The sequence below is a fragment of the Hyla sarda genome, chromosome 1 (genome assembly GCF_029499605.1).
Source record: "Hyla sarda isolate aHylSar1 chromosome 1, aHylSar1.hap1, whole genome shotgun sequence".
NCBI classification, from domain to species: domain Eukaryota; kingdom Metazoa; phylum Chordata; class Amphibia; order Anura; family Hylidae; genus Hyla; species Hyla sarda.
The window spans coordinates 369,957,838-369,976,259 of record NC_079189.1 but is presented as its reverse complement, the minus strand read 5'-3'; the positions used below and the strand labels follow the sequence as shown (position 1 = coordinate 369,976,259).

Below are 18,422 nucleotides of genomic sequence, written 5' to 3'. Positions count from 1 at the left end.
ATTGCTCTCTCTCTTATTCTCACTGCCTTCCCTATCAGTGCTTTTAGGCTGGATTTGGGCTTGAGGCGATTCTCTGCTGTAAAAAAGCTTTTCTGTGCAACACACTGCTCTCTGTCTATCTCTGCAATAGAACGCTGATGTGACTGGGATGTGAATCGCTGCTGTAAAAATATTTTTCTGTGCAACACACACTGCTCTCTGTCCCTCTCTCTCTTAAATTCAGGGTCATCCCGCCGATCCTTGTTCCCGCCTTCCCGGGATTCCTTGCCCCATGTCCTCACATGTGGATCCGCCATTTTAGATACCCTGATATAAACCGTGGACTGAATGAAATACCTTAATTCAGTTATTAAAGGAATACTGTAGTGGGAAATAACTTATCCCCTATCCAAAGTATAGATCGCGGGTTGTCCGACCGTTGGGACCCCTCGCAATCTCCTGTACTGGGTCCCGGCAGTCTGCAGGAAGGAGGCGTATCCGTCCCCAGCAGGATGCAGCACACGACAGCCGTACAGGAGATCGCGGGGGGTCCCAGCAGTTGGACGCCCATCGATCTATACGTTATTTTTCACTGCAATATTCCTTTAATAGGTAGGCCCAATACTTTTGTCCCTATGGTGTTTCTGTGGCTATGACAACATGTCTCAGCATTCATGAAAGTTTTCAGAATTTCTGGACCCTCATAATGTCTGCTGATGGTGCCCATAGGCTAAGGATAAGAGAACTCTGTACAGATAAAACAATTCTGTCCTAATTATTTGTCAGACATATATTATTTATATATTTTTAAGTTCAAAGATATGTTTTCCTACTATTAGAGATGATGGTGACAGGTGTGGGAATTTCAGTTATGTGTTTTTTATGTGTTTTCTCAATGTTGTTTTTGCTAATTTTGGACATGATAACATTTAGCAGATTTGTATTACAAGAGCAATTGTTATATGCTTTATTATATTTATTATATTATATGTTTATTCTGCTTTCAGATTCCTAGAAGTCTTCTTAATCTATTGTCATTCTGCAAATCAGTGGTTGACAATAGAAAAATATTTGACAGGAGAATTCCGAAAGTACAATAACAACAATGGGGATGAAATCACACCCACTACTTTACTGGAGGAAGCATTGTTGTCGTTTTCTCACTGGACTTATGAATATACCAGGGGAGAATTACTTGTTCTTGACCTGCAAGGTAAGGTTAGCATGTGAATGGAAGCCATAAAGAGCAAATGATAAACACTAAGAAACATGAAAAAAAGAATTGTTGTATTTTAACTATGGTTAGAAAATTAACCACAGTTAATTGTGTCAATAACATGTTACAAAGAAATCTAGATTTCAAGCAATAACGCCAAGGGGGGGGGGGGGGGGGATATTTATCATCAGTGCACCTGGCAGAGATCGAGAATCATGTTCATAATTTTTGCGTAAGCATCCTAAAGAATTTAGTACATTTTTCTCAGCTTGGGGCTGAGGTGGCGCGATGTGAAAAAGATGTGGTCACCCTGCACACTTTATTTACTAGGGATTACGCTATAGTCTATAGTCCATCTCACACTGGCACTATCCACAGCTGTTCTTATTGTTAGAAACCTTGAGTAAAACAGGATGTATTTCAGCGCTGCATGTTTTTAGTGTTATAACTAATCCCATGGCTACATACATGTTTTTCACCTGAATCTGTATAAACATTTTTTTTCATTTGTCCCCTCCTCCAAAGAAGTCCTTCTCAGTGCAAATCTTAGGCAAGTGCTGGGGGGTCAGTAGGTTTGGAGTGGGAAGTGGTTTTGGGGGCATGTGCTCTGTGAAAGTTTTTTTTTAAACATGTACTTTTTTTTATAAATTTTTTATCAATTTCTGTTTTTCTGATTGTAATATTTTAATTTTTAGTACAATATTATGGGGGCTGCCATCTTGGCTCTACTGCTTTTAACCGATATTAGAAATATGTTTAACAGCAGCCACATGGACTTGGACAAAATAGTTTGGAGCATACCCTCCCCATTTCTATGGTACAGTGTGCTAGGCATGTTGTGTGGCCTATGCAGAGGTCAATATGCAGGGAGAAGATAAAACTAAGCTCTGATCATCAGCTTTCGTGAATGGTCTGATCCAATATTATCATTCTACTGGAGTTACCTTTCACCAATCTCTAATGATAAGGAGACTGCTGAAATGTTTATTTTCTCTATAGAAATAGAAGTGTCAAATAGTATTAGTTGTCAGACTGAAAGTTACAAAGTTTCAGAATTATTATATAATATAGATAGTAAAATAAAGAATTAGAATAAAAAAATCACCAAAATTCTCAAAAATACGTTGTATTTAAAAACTTGATTTAAGCAAAGGTCCTATTCAGATTACATATTCCCTTTAAAATTACTTTCCTACCATTAAATATTATTTCCTCTGTTACATCTCCCAAAATATAAGTAATTTGCTCTTTAATTTATTTTAAAAACTGCTGCTGTGTGTAGATATTGCTATTATATATTTGTAGTGTGTTCTTCTGATTCCACAGCTAGTGACAACCATCGCTTTGGAAGATGCCCACCTGAAGACCCCCCAGGGGTCTCTGTAACAGCGAACACTAGTCAAGCATAACTTTTCTGCCACAAAATTTTACTGCAGATTATGCAGATTTTTACCAGTATACATCTGCCATTTCTGTTCTTACCCTCACTGCCCTTTTGTTTCTAGGAAAAATCTTACAAGGGGTTTTAAGTATAGAACATCCTCTTTACTTTGGCCCATATATTGTAGAACCTTCGTTTGAAGGTTGTGATCATTTAGCTTGAACAAAGCATAAATATGTCGAAATGATGATTATTTACATTTGATAGTTTTTCTCTTATTTACTATAATGGACCCTTGGTGTGAAAATAGCCTAAATATATTATATAAATCTCCTTTATGCTTACATTGTCAGAGAAAGTCTGAATACCATTGACTTTTACATGTAAAATTCCATACTGGATTTACCTCAAATATACAGCAGATGTCCCTGTCTCTCTTTAAAGGATTTTGTACTATAGCAGTTTTATCAGGCTTTCCATATTTATACCCAGTGTGGCTTTCTACAATCATTCACTGTCCACAATCTCTTCTTCAAGCCTTCTATTGTCTATGAAGCTTTGTATGAGAACAACACAATTTAGTGACTTAGGACCAATGAAATATTGTGTGATTTAAAATCTGTAAATAAAATATACCAAAATATAATGTTTCTTCCAAGATATGTTAGTTCGCTACAGAAGCTCATTGATAGTAAGCTTCAAGAGCTTTAAATAATTGCCAAATGACATTTAGTTTTTTTCGGCAAAGATTTCAGTAGTAATATTCAAAATGTTCACTGCAAGACAAGCTCAATGCAGGGCTGTCATGTTATTGCTCTCAATACGAGCACCTAAATAACAGTGAGGAATAAGGAGGACAAAATAAATAGAGAGAGATAGAAAGGTGTTAGATAAATAGTCGGATGGATAGATAGATAGATAGATGTTAGATAGATAGTTAAATAAATAGATGGATAGCTAGCTAGCTAGAGGGATGGATATATACTGTTGGTAGATGATAGCATAGATAAATATCCACACCAAAATAACCCATCAGTACTCCGCTATATGTGAAAAACTAAGTGTAGTTTATTCACCCAATGTCATGGCAACGTTTCGGCTGCGCACTTGCAGCTTGGGTTGTTATCTGCTGGAACCCGGCATATTCCTGCCATCTGTATGGTTGTGCTGCTTCCTCCTGTTTTTTCTAGACAGATAGATAGATAGACAGACAGACTGATAGTTTAGATAGATACAACAAACAAGCGGGAGGGCAGCACATCAAAAGTAATGTAAATGGTGATGCATGCAGCAAAATAACGGTCCAGACCTGGGACCAAATATTTATCCAAAGAAAAAAAGTAGCTGCAGCACTCCAAAATTGCAGAGAAAAGTGGTAGATAGATCAATATATATCTATATATCTATAAAGCAATGGTGTGAGACAGCACCGGGGATCGACCTCCGTGCATGGGAAAGCCCAGACAGACAGCCCAGGTTTTATACAAGCAAAATCCACAAATCACAGCACCAGTCAGGTCAAGGATCTTCAATTACTGGATTTTTTTATTCTTCCCCAAAGTCAATACAATGTTTCAGCAGTAGTAGCCTTTATCAAGCAGTCATGGCCTCAAATGTTGGCACCCATGACATTTTTCAAGAAAATGAAGTATTTCTCACAGAAAAAGATTGCAGTAACACATGTTTTTCTATACCCATGTTTATTCCCTTTGTGTTTATTGGAACTAAACCAAAAAAGGGAGGAAAAAAAGCAAATTGGACATAAAGTCACACCAAAAATGGTCTGGACAAAAATGTTGGCACCCTTTTAAAATTGTGGGAAAATAAGATTGTTTCAAGCATGTGATGCTCCTTTAAACTCACCTGGGGCAAGTGACAGGTGTGGGCAATATAAAAATCCCACCTGAAAGATTAAAAGGTGAGAAGTGAACTTAGTCTTTGCATTGTGTGTCTGTATGTGCCACACTAAGCATGGACAACAGAAAGAGGAGAAGAGAACTGTCTGAGGACTTGAGAACCAAAATTCTGGAAAAATATCAACAATCCCAAGGTTACAAGTCCATCTCCAGAGATCTAGATTTGCCTTTGTCCATGGTGCACAACATTATCGCTAAGAAACAGTATGGCAGGAGAACCCAGGAGGACCCCATAGGACAAATTAAAGCGCAAGACTAAATTTTGCCAAAATGAATTTGAGTAAGCCAAATTCTACATTCTAGTTTACCGAAAACAGAATGAGGCCTACAAAGAAAAGAATATGGTACCTACAGTGAAATATGGTGGAGGTTCAATGATGTTTTGGGGTTGTCTTGCTGCCTCTGGCACTGGGTGCCTTGAATGTGTGCAAGGCATCATGAAATCTGAGGATTATGAACGGATTTTGGGTCGCACTGTACAGCCCAGTGTCAGAAAGCTGGGTTTGCATCTGAGATCTTGGGTCTTCCAGCAGGACAATGACCCCAAACATACATCAAAAAGCACCCAGAAATTGATGGCAACAAAGTGCTGGAAGGTTCTGAAGTGGCCAGCAATGAGTCCAGATCTAAATCCCATTGAACACCTGTGGAGAGATCTTAAAATTGCTGTTGGGAAAAGGCGCCCTTCCAATCAGAGAGACCTGGAGCAGTTTGCAAAGGAAGAGTGGTCTAACATTCCGGCTGAGAGGTTTAAGAAGCTTATTGATGGTTATAGGAAGTGACTGATTTTAGTTATTTTTTTCAAAGGGTGAGCAACCAAATATTAACCCCTTCCCGACCTATGACATACCTGTACGTCATGGGTGGCAAGGTGTTCCCGACCCATGACATACAGGTACGTCATGGACATTACTGCCGCTACTCGCGGCATCCCGCAGCGCCCGGAAAGATGGTGGCTATCACTGATAGCCAGCCATCTTACCGTGCGACCACGGGGGGTTTCGTCCCCCACCCCCCCCAGCGATCGCTGCTATCAGCTGGTCAAATCTGACTAGCTGATAGCAGCGTTTCGCTATGAAAATACTTAGCAGCGCGGTGTGTGAGTCCGGATCACGGGGATCGGGACACACACCGCTCTGCTAAGTGTCCCTGACCCGTCCCCCGGCGTCACTTACCCGTCGGAGCGGTGTCCCAAGCGGTCCCGGCGTCCTCCGTGCGGTCCCGGCGTCCTCCATGCGGTCCTGGCTGCGCTGCGTCCCGGAGATGAGTTTCCGGCAGCAGTGCAGCATCTTCATTGGCAGCAGTGAGATCGCCGTAAAGCGATCTCACTGCTGCCTCTGAGAGTTTCAAAACTGCAACTCCCAGCATGCCCAGACAGCCTTTGGCTTTCTGGGCATGCTGGGAGTTGTAGTTTTGCAACATCTGGAGGTCCACAGTTTGGAGACCACTGTATAATGGTCTCCAATCTGTGCTCTTCCAGATGTTGCAAAACTACAAATCTCAGCATGCTCAGTCTGTCCAGGCATGCTGGGAGTTGTAGTTCTCTAACATCTGGAAGAGCACAGATTGGAGACCATTATACAGTGGTCTCCAAACTGTGGACCTCCAGATGTTGCAAAACTACAACTCCCAGACTGCCCAGGCATGCTGGAAGTTGTAGTTCAGCAACATCTGATCCTTCAGATATTGCCGAACTACAACTTCCAGCATGCCTTGGCAGTCTGGGCATGCTGGGAGTTGTAGTTTTGCAACATCTGGAGGCACACTAGTTGGGAAACATTGTCCGTTTCCTACCTCAGTGCCTCCAGCTGTTGCAATTGTTGCAAAACTATAACTCCCAGCATGCACTGACAGACCATGCATGCTGGGAGTTGTAGTTTTGCAACAGCTGGAGGCACACTGGTTTGGAAACACTAAGTTTGGTTGCAAAACACTTGAAAGTTTATTACTTAACTTAGTGTTTCCAAACCAGTGTTCCTCCAGCTGTTGCAAAACTACAACTCCCAGCATGCACGGACAGCCAAAGGGCATGCTCGGAGTTTGCAACAGCTGGATGTTTGCCCCCTCCCCCCAATGTGAATGTACAGGGTACACTCACATGGGCGGAGGTTTACAGTGAGTGCTGCAAGTTTGAGATGGCGCAAATTTTGCGCTGCAGCTCAAACTTCCAGCGGCAAACTTGCTGTGAACCTCTGCCCATGTGACTGTACCCTAAAAACACTACACTACACTGACACTAACCTAAAATAAAAAGTAAAAAACACTACATATACACATACCCCTACACAGCCCCCCTCCCCCCAAAAAATGAAAAACGTCTGGTACGCTACTGTTTCCAAAACGGAGCCTCCAGCTGTTGCAAAATAATAACTCCCAGTATTGCCGGACAGCCATTGACTGTCCAGGCATGCTGGGAGTTTTGTAACAGCTGGAGGCACCCTGTTTGAGAATCACTGGCGCAGAATACCCCTATGTCCACCCCTATGCAAATCCCTAATTCAGGCCTCAAATGCGCATGGCGCTCTCTCACTTTGGAGCCCTGTCGTATTTCAGGGCAACAGTTTTGGGACACATATGGGGTATCGCCGTACTCGGGAGAAATTGCCTTACACATTTTGGGGGGCTTTTTCTTCTTTAACCCCTTATGAAAAGGTGAAGTTGGGGTCTACACCAGCATGTTAGTGTAAAAAAATAAATTTTTTACACTGACATGCTGGTGTTGCCCTATACTTTTCATTTTCACAAGAGGTAAAAGGGAAAAAAGACCCTCTAAATTTGTAACGCAATTTCTCCTGAGTACGGAGATACCCCATATGTGGGCGCAAAGTGCTCTGGGGGCGCACAACAAGGCCCAGAAGGGAGAGTGCACCATGTACATTTGAGGCGATTTGCACAGGGGTGGCTGATTGTTACAGCAGTTCTGACAAACGCAAAACAATAAATATCCATATGTGACCCCATTTTGGAAACTACACCCCTCACGGAATGTAATAAGGGGTGCAGTGAGCATTTACACCCCACTGGTGTATGACAGATTTTTGGAACAGTGGTCTGTGAAAATGAAAAATAAAATTTTTGATTTGCACAGTCCACCGTTTCAAATATCTGTCAAACGCCAGTGGGGTGTAAATGCTCACTGCACCCCTTATTACATTCCATGAGGGGTATAGTTTCCAAAATGGGGTCACATGTGGGGGGGTCCACTGTTCTGGCACCATAGGGGCTTCCTAAATGGGACATGCCCCCCAAAAACCCTTTCAGAAAAACTCACTCTCCAAAATCCCATTGTCGCTCCTTCCCTTCTGAGCCCTCTACTGCGCCCACCGAACATTTTACATACGCATATGAGGTATTTCCTTACTCGAGAGAAATTGGGTTACAAATTTTAGGGTGATTTCTCTCCTTTTACCCCTTGTAAAAATTAAAAAATTGGGTCTACAAGAAAATGCGAGTGTAAAAAATGAAGATTTAGAATTTTCTCCTTCACTTTGCTGCTATTCCTGTGAAACACCTAAAGGGTTAAAACACTTACTGAATGTCATTTTGAATACTTTGGGGGGTGCAGTTTTTATAATGGGGTCATTTATGGGGTATTTCTAATATGAAGATCCTTAAAATCCACTTCCAACCTGAACTGGGCCCTGAAAAATTAAGATTTTGAAAATCTTGAGAAAAATTGGAAAATTGCTGCCGAACTTTGAAGCCCTCTGATGTCTTCCAAAAGTAAAAACTTGTCAATTTTTTAATGCAAACACAAAGTAGACATATTGTATATGTGAATCAATATGTAATTTATTTGGAATATCCATTTTCCTTTCAAGCAGAGACTTTCAAAGTTAGAAAAATGCTAAATTTTCAAAATTTTCATGAAATTTTTAGATTTTTTACCAAGAAAGGATACAAATATCAGTGAAATTTTACCGATAAAATAAAGTAGAATATGTCACGAAAAAACAATCTCGGAATCAGAATGATAAGTAAAAGCATTCCAAAGTTATTAATGTTTAAAGTGACAGTGGTCAGATTTTCAAAAAATGCCCAGGTCATGAAGGTGAAAATGGGCTGGGTCATGAAGGGGTTAAGTTAAGGGTGCCAATAATTTTTTCCAGCCCATTTTGGAGTTTGGTGTGACGTTATGTCCAATTTGCTTTTTTTCCTCCCTTTTTTGTTTTTGTTCCAATACACACAAAGGGAATAAATATGTGTATAGCAAAACATGTGTTACTGCAATCCTTTTCTGTGACAATCTTAGATAAATAAATAAATATTAGATACATATAATTATAAAACATACTATATATAAAACCGATATCGGATCAATAATAGGTTAAATAGATGCAGAGTTATATGATGTATTAAAAATTATAGATTGATATAGTCAAAGCAACAGCATATAAGACAAATATTAGAATACTAATAGATAACAGATAGATATATATAATTTTTCTGCTTTTCTACAGGTGTTGGAGAAAATCTTACAGACCCATCTGTTATTAAACCGGAAGACAAGCAGTAAGTTTAATCTCATTTTACAAACTGCCACTCAGAAAACACCAAAGCTGATGTGACATTCAATAGAGATTGTCTGTCCATCTGTGCTCATCATAAGGGGGATTCTCTGCAGATTGCTACATTTCACATCAGAGACGGTTTGTATTAATCCACACTTTAATGACTCCGAGATATCTAAAGGGGTCTTCCAGCTTGAATAACTGGAACAATTGTTCTTCTAATCACATAGAACATCTATGTGCTATTCCCCTATTATGTGATAATTGAATAGCACAACCACATACACAACCACATATTAGTTATTATTTTTCCTCCTCATTGCTACAGTCGACATCTCCAGTTTTATCTTAAGCTTTTTATTTCATGAACGAACATTCTTTTATATGCGGGTAAAACAAGTTGTGTTCAATGAGCAGAAATCCACAGCCTCGTGGGAACTCTTGTCTGGTGTCTGAGGTATAGCTGTGTCTGTTCCCCAGGACCTCTTTGAGCTGGAGATGAGCTGTTGTTGTGTATATCACTTTATTATTGTACTAATTAAGTAGTTTCCACTTGTGTTGCATGAAATCATGATGTTCCCAGGGAGTTGGCTCTTTCTAGCTAAAGACAATGCTCATGTCAGGAATGAGAACACTGGTTTCATGTGCAATAAGCCATTTTCAAGATCAGTCAGTTCATTGGACCTTGTGAGCCCCATAAAACTTGTCAATAATTTTTCAAGTGGGACTGGTTAATGTAGAGCAAGTATGTTAGTACTATATTTTTTAGAATATATATTTTATGTTCTCTCTTCATACTTATTTAAGAAGGAATACTGTATATCTAGCAATACTTATATATTTATTTTAGCTGACATACTGCTTTTATAAGGAAACTGGTTATAATACAGGAAATGCTTTGCTCTGAACAAAATAGAGAGTTTGTCTTCTAGCCGAATACAGGATTCCATAGATCTGCTTAGTGCGGGAAGTAATGGATAAAGAAGTAATGGGCACGTTTTATTTATTGATAGGAAGTGATTTCTAAAGTCAAAGAACATAAAAAAAATTGCCTGGTATACAATTTCTCATAATAAGTAGAAGTTTACATTTGTTATAAATAAATCATATAGTGAACTAAATATTCTTTACCCATTTTCCCCCCTTCTTAAAGGGGGTGCTGCGGGGGTCTGCCACTCCACTCGTAATGCCATGGTCAAGCCCCCACAAAGCAAGTCAATGGGAGGGGGCGTGACGGCCAACCCTCGCAGCGTTCGGAGCAGTTACTTCCGAATGCTGGCCAGTGGAGTACCCCTTTAAATAGGCACTGTCAGATCCAAAAACTTTTTATATGTTGTTACTGATAAAAATTAAAGACCTTTTGTAATATGGTCGTTTAAAAATTGTGAATATTTAATAAAGAAAATAACCCCTGAAAATTCCACCACTAGACGTCCCCATACCTACTGGGACACTAACCAGTCCTGCAGCAGCATCAGGCTTGTCCATGAGTTACGGACAATAGATGACTCATTGGCAATGCTGCATGAGCAGACACACCAATCACCTCCCACCACCACAAGGGAGGGACACGTCCCCTTCCCCTTAACTCTTTGAGGTAATTAAAAGAGGTATTTTTCTAATAAATATAGGTAGTGAGGTAGTGGCTATGCTTCTCCTGATCAGGTCAGGATACCTCCTATATAAATTGTCATAATTTCCATGAACAAAAGACACTGTACACCTTGACCTTTTTGTACAAACATATTATATGCATTTTATTACAGCACACCATAAACATTACAGTACACTTACACAAATACTCACTTGCACAAAGATAATAGCAAAATATATTACTCTGATGGTATATACATGTATTATTCTTTTTGTTCCTAGTACCGCTCCACAGTTCTGGTACACTTTAGAGTTCTTAGTAAAGAATCATGACAAAAAGCCGGGCACATACACTTACACATGTGGTTACAATTAAACTTCTTGATAAGTTTGTCAGGCACTTCTTCCTGAATGTTGCAAAACCTAAAACAACAACGATTCCTGAACACAGTTAGTCTCACAACTCAAAAGTAGTACTCTTCAAATACTGTGGCCTGGCAACTTTCCATCCCAACCTCGACGGTCACCTTGCTTTCTAGGCTAGGACATGTACCTAGGACCATGAGACTGTGCCCCCTCCGTGGGGCTGACATGAGTATCCCACGACACATGGGACAAACGGGATTCAGTGATGGTCGGGCTCACAGTGACCACCACTTGTACAGCAGCAGCTTGCACAACTGGCGGATAACGTGTAGGTGCCTGTTGGGCCAGCCAACCCTCCTCCTCAACAGGAGTAGGCCGATGCACTTTGGTTGGTGCCCGTTGGTTAGGCCAAACCTCCTCGACTACAGGAGTAGGCCTGGGCACATCTGTAGAAGACCCTCAGTGCAGATATCTGGGGTCCATAATAGGTGACTAAGGATACCATTTTTCTTTGACGACTTTCCCCTTGACGCTTCACAACAGGACACCAAATGGATTGGAGTCCCAATCTTCAGAGGGGAAATAGGAAAGGGGATTTGCATAGGATTCTTTGGTCTGGTGACGGCTGCTGCCCATTCCCCTCACAGGCTCTGTACGGGGGTGTATTCTACAATCTCCCTGCTCTCTAGGGAGCGTGGAAGGGGAGGGAGGTAGTCTCTCTTCACTGCTCTCCTGTTGACTAGAATAGTACAACCGTGGTAGTAGTCCATTAGTGTGCCATGCCCCCTCACTCTGTCGAACTTGATGACTGTGGCACTCTGCCGTTCTAGGGGTGGCTCTCCCTCTTGTGGTTGTTTTAGCCTTCTTATGTACAAGGCTTTAAGGCTCTTAGTGTCCTGCTGCTGGACTTGACAGACTTCACACAGCATGATTTGAGGACCATACTCTTTTCTCCTCTGCGCCCTTAATTCTTCCATGATGGCAGCCACTTCGGCCTCCCGTTTAGCCTTCTCGGCCTAGGCAGTTGGGACAGAAGGATGTGATTTCCTTGGTGGGTGAAGGAGATGATCCCTCATGAACTGGATAAGTGCCGGCTTGTCACCAAATAACCACTTGGGTAGTGGTGGTGACTGGGGACGTGCTGTGGGCTGCTGGACCTGGGGCTCTGGACTGGGGGGTAGATGGAGGGGTAGAAAATGCGGCCTAGTCCGGAGTACTCACTTCCGACTCCTCCCTGTAGATCTCCGCCCAGGATCCCCAGGTCCGCTGGTGGGGTGACAGCCTCACCGGCGACAGCTCTCATGAAGACTTTGGCATACCTTCCGCCGGGGTTGCAGGCCAGTCTCAGTCATCTTCGGGCAGCGGAACTTGATAGCAGGCCTCCTGGGCCCCAATGGAGATCTTCTGAAGATGGTCCGCTAACTCCTGGAACATGTGTGCCGTGGCCGCAGTGTCTCTCCGGGTTTCTGGCGCCATCTTGGGACTCTCTGCATGAGTAGTCTGTTGCTCATCCGCCAGTAAAGAACCCCCGTCTGTGCTGGTGTAGAAACCTTCTTTCCTCTAAACGTAGAGGATGACCCCTTGTTGTACGGGGTAACACCTCCCATACTGGGCCATAACAGAAGACTCATTGACTCTTTGCATATAGGGAGAGATCTATCAATCAGGGCTGGGAACTGGCCCAATGACTGAGAGCCCCATTGCAGGCCAAATATATAACAATCATCTCTGAATGTCCATTCAGAGTGATAGGAGATGAGTGGAGTAGCGATGATACCTTTATTGGCTAACTGAGTGGATATAGATTGCAAGCTTTCAAGATATTTTAGGTCCCTTCATCAGGCATGTTACAAAATGAATGTGAAGAACATCTCTCTTAAAGGGTTCATCCACCATAAGGGGATTTTAGTACGTAACTACCAGACAGTAATGGACATGCTTAAGAAGGATTCATGGCTGTCTTGGGGGTAAAGGGCTATGTTGTGAGATTACCATAACACTGTGGCTATCTTTTTGTGAACTGGGTATTTCCTGTTGGTCTTCATTCTCAAACTTCGCATCCCATTGTTCCTTGTTTGTAAGTTTGAGGTCACTTTCCTTCCTCCCACACATCAGCTCAACTCATTGACACACAGGCAGGAGATGCATTCCATTCAAAAGACCAGCTTTTGCTACAGCTGTTGCAAAATGTTATCACTCCCACCCAGCGGTCACTCCACCCATTGAAGCAGGACAGGCTCCCTTTGCACATCTGATTATTGATGTCATTATAGAAGCCACCAAGCAAAAGCAGGTTCAGGCCGTCTGTGAGAGACTAAGTCCCAATAAGAGTCAAACAGTAGATAAGGTATATAAGGAGGAATATTATCACCATACGGTACATATTATCGTCAAAGTGTTACTGGACAAATCTTGTAATTCATGGTGTGCTGCAATCACAATGACTGCATCAGTTTTACACTACCCATGGGTTGGGCAACATAAAACTGATGACAGGTTCCCTTTAACTTTAGATTAAGAAAAACTGTCAGCAGAGTCACCTGCACTATCCAGTGGTACTGGCTGGTATCCCCATGCAAATGAGCAGCAAGTGGCACGGGCGGGGTTACGATCCTTGCCTAGGGCACTGTGATATGAGAGCTGTTCATTCAGTGCTCCGCCTTGCTAATCTATATTCCTTGCCTCCCTCCACTTTTCCCCCTTCTCCCTGCTTTGTATTTTCATCTACTGCATACTGTATGTTATGTATGTATCTCTAGCAAACAGTGTGGGCATGCTTTGAGTTGTAGTTTTGCAAAAGCTAGCTACAGACAGTATTTACAACAGCTGGAGACCCACTATTTGGAGATGTTGTGAAGCTGCGCTGACGCCACTTCGGGGTGTACCCAGGAAGCAGCACATGCGCAGTAGACAAGAATACAGAGCAGAGAGAGGGAGTGAGGCAATAAATATTGATGTGCAGGGCCGAGCGCTAAATGAACAGCACTGACGTCACAGTGCCCTAGGCAAGGATCGTAACCCTGTCAGTTCCACTTGCTGCTCACTGACGCAGGCATGGTGAGCATCGTTTTAATCAGTGTCACCTGCACTACCAGCCAGTACCACTGGTTAGTTTGTGTGACTCTGCTGACAGTTTTCCTTTAAATGTTGTAAAATATACTTAAGTAAAAGACAATAAATACATATACAATTTAAATTGCAAAAAAAAAAAAAGAACCAAAGTGCCTCCTCCTGGTATACCTAAACTGGTATATATTGTCCTCCATGTAGCCTTCAGTTGCTTTTTTTTATTCTTGGCTATCTAGTCTTCCCCCAGATATTCCCTTATCCCAAATAAAATGATACTGTGAAGTTGACAAACTTTAGACTGACCACCATAAAAACGCAAACACAAAAATTTTATTTTTTGATAAGTGGCAAACTTTTATTATTGTACAGAAATAGCAGATATTGTTCAACCATTTAGACTGATGGAATGGTATAACATGGAAGCTCTCCAAGGAACACTGGACTGAATGGTTAAAGGAAAACTGTCACATTTTCTCCCGCACTATCCACATGGATCGTGCGGGAGACACTGATTCCAATGAGCCCTACCTTACCCGGATCTGCCTGGCTGTTTGCCCGCAATTGTAGTTTTATTCTATGTGTATATCTTGCTGTAACTGGCACGAGCGGGGCTTCTGCAGGTTAACTGGCACTGACGTCAGCGAGCGCCGCTTATGAATATTCATCCCGAATATTGATAAGCGGTGCTGACGTCAGTTTCAGTTAGCTGCAGAAGCCCCGCTCGTGCCAGTTACATACAGATTTACACATAGAATAAAACTACAATTGCGGGCGAACGGCCGGGCGGATCCAGGTAAGGTAGGGCTCGTTTTAATCAGTGTCTCCCACACTATCCATCAGTACCTGTCAGAAAATATCTGACAGTTTTCCTTTAAGCTCGACTTCACCTGTCTGTCTCATCTTATTCTTTTGGAGCTTTTTAAGAACTTTAGGGATGATCACACTTATATCAGGGGCGAGAGCTGTGTCTTCTTTAAAGGGTAACTCTCATTAAAACTTATTTTTGCTATTGCACTCCTTATGGTAAATAAAAAAATATTTCTAATATACTTTGTGTAAAAAAAATGAAGTTTTCTATGTTTTATTTGAGCTTAGAAAAGCTCAAGAGCACATTTTATACATCTTATACACAGACATAGGACTGAGGTCTAAACACAGAAAGTGCAGCCTGGAGTGCTGAGGGGGGGGGGGTGTCCAGCATCATCCAATCATAGCTCCTCTCACACTTAACTGCTATATGCTGTTAGTTGGACCCCCCCCCCCCCTCAGCACTCCAGGCTGCACTTCCTGTGTTTGGGCTTTGGTCCTAAGTTTGTGTATAAGATGGGGGAAAATGTGCACATTTTTTTTAAAACAAAGTATATTAGAAACCTTTTTTATTTACCATAAGGAGTGCAATAGCAAAAATTAGTTATTATGAGAGTGCCCATTTAATTTTGGAATGGCTCTTGGGCCCTGTGCAACTGGTACTTCTTATTTATGATTATTTGTCATGGTGCTATGATGAGTGCCTTATTTAAAACATTTTTATGTTTCTACTGAAAATTTCAGAAAAATTTAATTTTTTGTTCTCGTGGAAAATGAAGTTATCTTGCAGTGCCTTACTACCCTCTGTCCATAGAGAACACACAGGGTATAGTACTTGCTGAAAATGATGACTAATAGGAACTTTCAAATTAGATACTTGTCAGATATATTTGTTTGACCGAGACCATCACATGGACAAAAAGAAATCAGATTTCAGTATCTGATCTGGTGTTGCAGTTTGTCCATTTCCAATAGTATGTAATGAAATAATTTCTTTGCAGTACAGATGGTGCTTTTCAACATCAATATTGTTACTGAGACTGGTCAATTTTTATGTGCATCCACATGCAGTTCAAGACCACATTGATATTATTGTTACTGAACTGCATGCTTTTGGGGCATAATTCAAGCTCACAGAGGAACAAAAATTTTATTAAAGAGAAAGGTCAATATAAAATGTATCTATACACAACTATGAAATACAGTAAAAAAAATAAAATAAAATTGCATGGTCAAAAAATGCTTGTTAAAGGGGTTGTGCACTGCCCTGCAGTTCGGAGCTCAGCTCACAGCGTCCGGAGTTCATTACTCCGAACACTATGTGCGGGCTTCCGTGTTCGCGGCCGCCGGGCGTGACGTCACGCCCGGCCCCTTTGTGACGTCTCGCCCGCCCCCTCGTGACGTCTCGCCCGCCCCCTCAACGAAAGTCTTTGGGAAGGGGGCGCGACTGCTGTCACGACCGGCGGCCCCGAACACGGAAGCCCGCACACAGCGTTCGGAGTAATGAACTCCGTACGCTGTGAGCTGAGCTCCTAACTGCAGGGCAGCGCACAACCCCTTTAATTGCATCATTTATGCAACCGCAACACAGCCACAATGCAACTTTAACACAACTGCACTACATCCACAATTCAACCATAGAATAACATTTCTGTGTTTTATTATGACTTCATTAAAGGGGTATTCCGGCTTTATACATCTAAAAGAATTGGCAAGACACCAGGGGCTGCACCGAGATCACGGGGGTCCCCAGCAGCGGGACGCCAGCGATCATACATCTTATCCCCTATCCTTTGGATAGGGGATAAAATGTATAAAGCCAGAATACCCCTTTAGGGTACGTTCACACGTACGCAGATTTTATGCACAGGATTTTCTGCTTCAGATTTCAATGTGAACTAAATGACTGAGCCCAGCTCCTAATCTGCAGTTACAAATCCTGCGCATCAAATCTGTGCAGGATCCTGTACGAGTGAACGTACCCTTAAGATATTACACTGCTCAAAAAAATAAAGGGGAAAACTAAGATAACACATCCTGGATCTGAATGAATGAACTAATTGTATGAAATACTTTCATCTTTACATAGTTGAATGTGCTGACAACAAAATCACACAACAATTATTAATGGAAATCAAGTTTATCAACCCATGGAGGTCTGGCTATGGAGCCACACTCAAAATCAAAGTGGAAAACCACACTACAGGCTGATTCAACTTTGATGTAATGTCCATAAAACAAGTCAAAATGAGGCTCAGTAGTGTGTGTGGTCTCCACGTGCCCCTATGACCTCCCTATAATGCCTGGGCATGCTCCTGAGGAGGTGGTGGATGGTCTCCTGAGGGATGTCCTCCCAGACCTGGACTAAAGCATCAAGTCATGATGTCCCAGATGTGCTCAATCGGATTCAGGTCTGGGGAACGAGCAGGCCAGTCCATAGCATCAATGCCTTCCTCTTGCAGGAACTGCTGACACACTCCAGCCTCATGAGGTCGAGCATTGTCTTGCATTAGGAGGAACTCAGGGCCAACCACACCAGCATATGGTCTCACAAGGCGTCTGAGGATCTCATCTCGGTACCTAATGACAGCCAGGCTACCTCTGGCAAGCAAATGGAGGGCTGTGCGCCCCCCCCCCCCAAAGAGAAGCCGCTCCACACCATTACTGACCCACCGCCAAACCGGTCATGCTGGAGGATGTTGCAGAGAGCAGAATGTTCTCCACAGTGTCTCCAATCTCTGTCACGTCTGTCACATGTGCTCAGTGGGAACCTGCTTTCATCTGTGAAGAGCACAGGGCACCAGTAGGGAATTTGCCAATCTTGGTGTTCTCTGGCAAATGCCAAATGTCCTGCATGGTGTTGGGCTGTAAGCACAACCCCCACCTGTGGATGTCGGACCCTCATACCACCCTCATGGAGTCTGTTTCTGACCGTTTGAGTGGACACATGCACATTTGTGGCCTGCTGGAGGTCATTTTGCAGCTCTCTGGCAGTGCTCCTCCTGCTCCTCTTTGCACAAAGGCGGAGGTAGCGGTCCCGCTGTGGGGTTGTTGCCCTCCTATGGCCTTCTCCACATCTCCTGATGTACTGGCCTGTCTCCTGGTAGCGCCTCCATGCTCTGGACATTACGCTGACAGACACAGCAAACCTTCTTGACACAGCTCACATTGATGCTCCATCCTTGATTAACTGCACTACCTGAGCCACTTGTGTGCGTTGTAGACTACTTCTCATGCTACCACTAGAGTGAAAGCACCACCAGCATTCAAAAGTGACCAAAACATCAGCCAGAAAGCATAGGAACTGAGTAGTGGACTGTGGTCACCACCTGCAGAACCACTCCTTTATTGGGGGTGTCTTGCTAATTGCCTATCATTTCCACCTGTTGTCTGTTCCATTTGCACAACAGCATGGGAAATTAATTATCAATCAGTGTTTCTTCCTGAGTGGACAGTGTGATTTCACAGAAGTGTGATTGACTTGGTGTTACATTGTGTTGTTTAAGTGTTCCCTATATTTTTTTGAGCAGTGTACATGTCCACAGATCACAAGGCACAAACTCCCCAATAAACTGACGGACACC

At 42.5% G+C, this 18,422-nt stretch overlaps 1 protein-coding gene across 1 annotated transcript in view; it reads left to right on the top strand.

Moving 5' to 3' along the window:
- TRPM6 (transient receptor potential cation channel subfamily M member 6) overlaps positions 1-18,422 on the top strand; it is a 225,216-nt gene that overhangs the window by 183,143 nt on the left and 23,651 nt on the right. The window contains exons 36-37 of the mRNA XM_056523253.1: positions 987-1,192; positions 8,953-9,004. Of these exons, the coding sequence (XP_056379228.1) occupies positions 987-1,192; positions 8,953-9,004 (258 nt within the window). The remainder of the gene's footprint in view (positions 1-986; positions 1,193-8,952; positions 9,005-18,422) is intronic.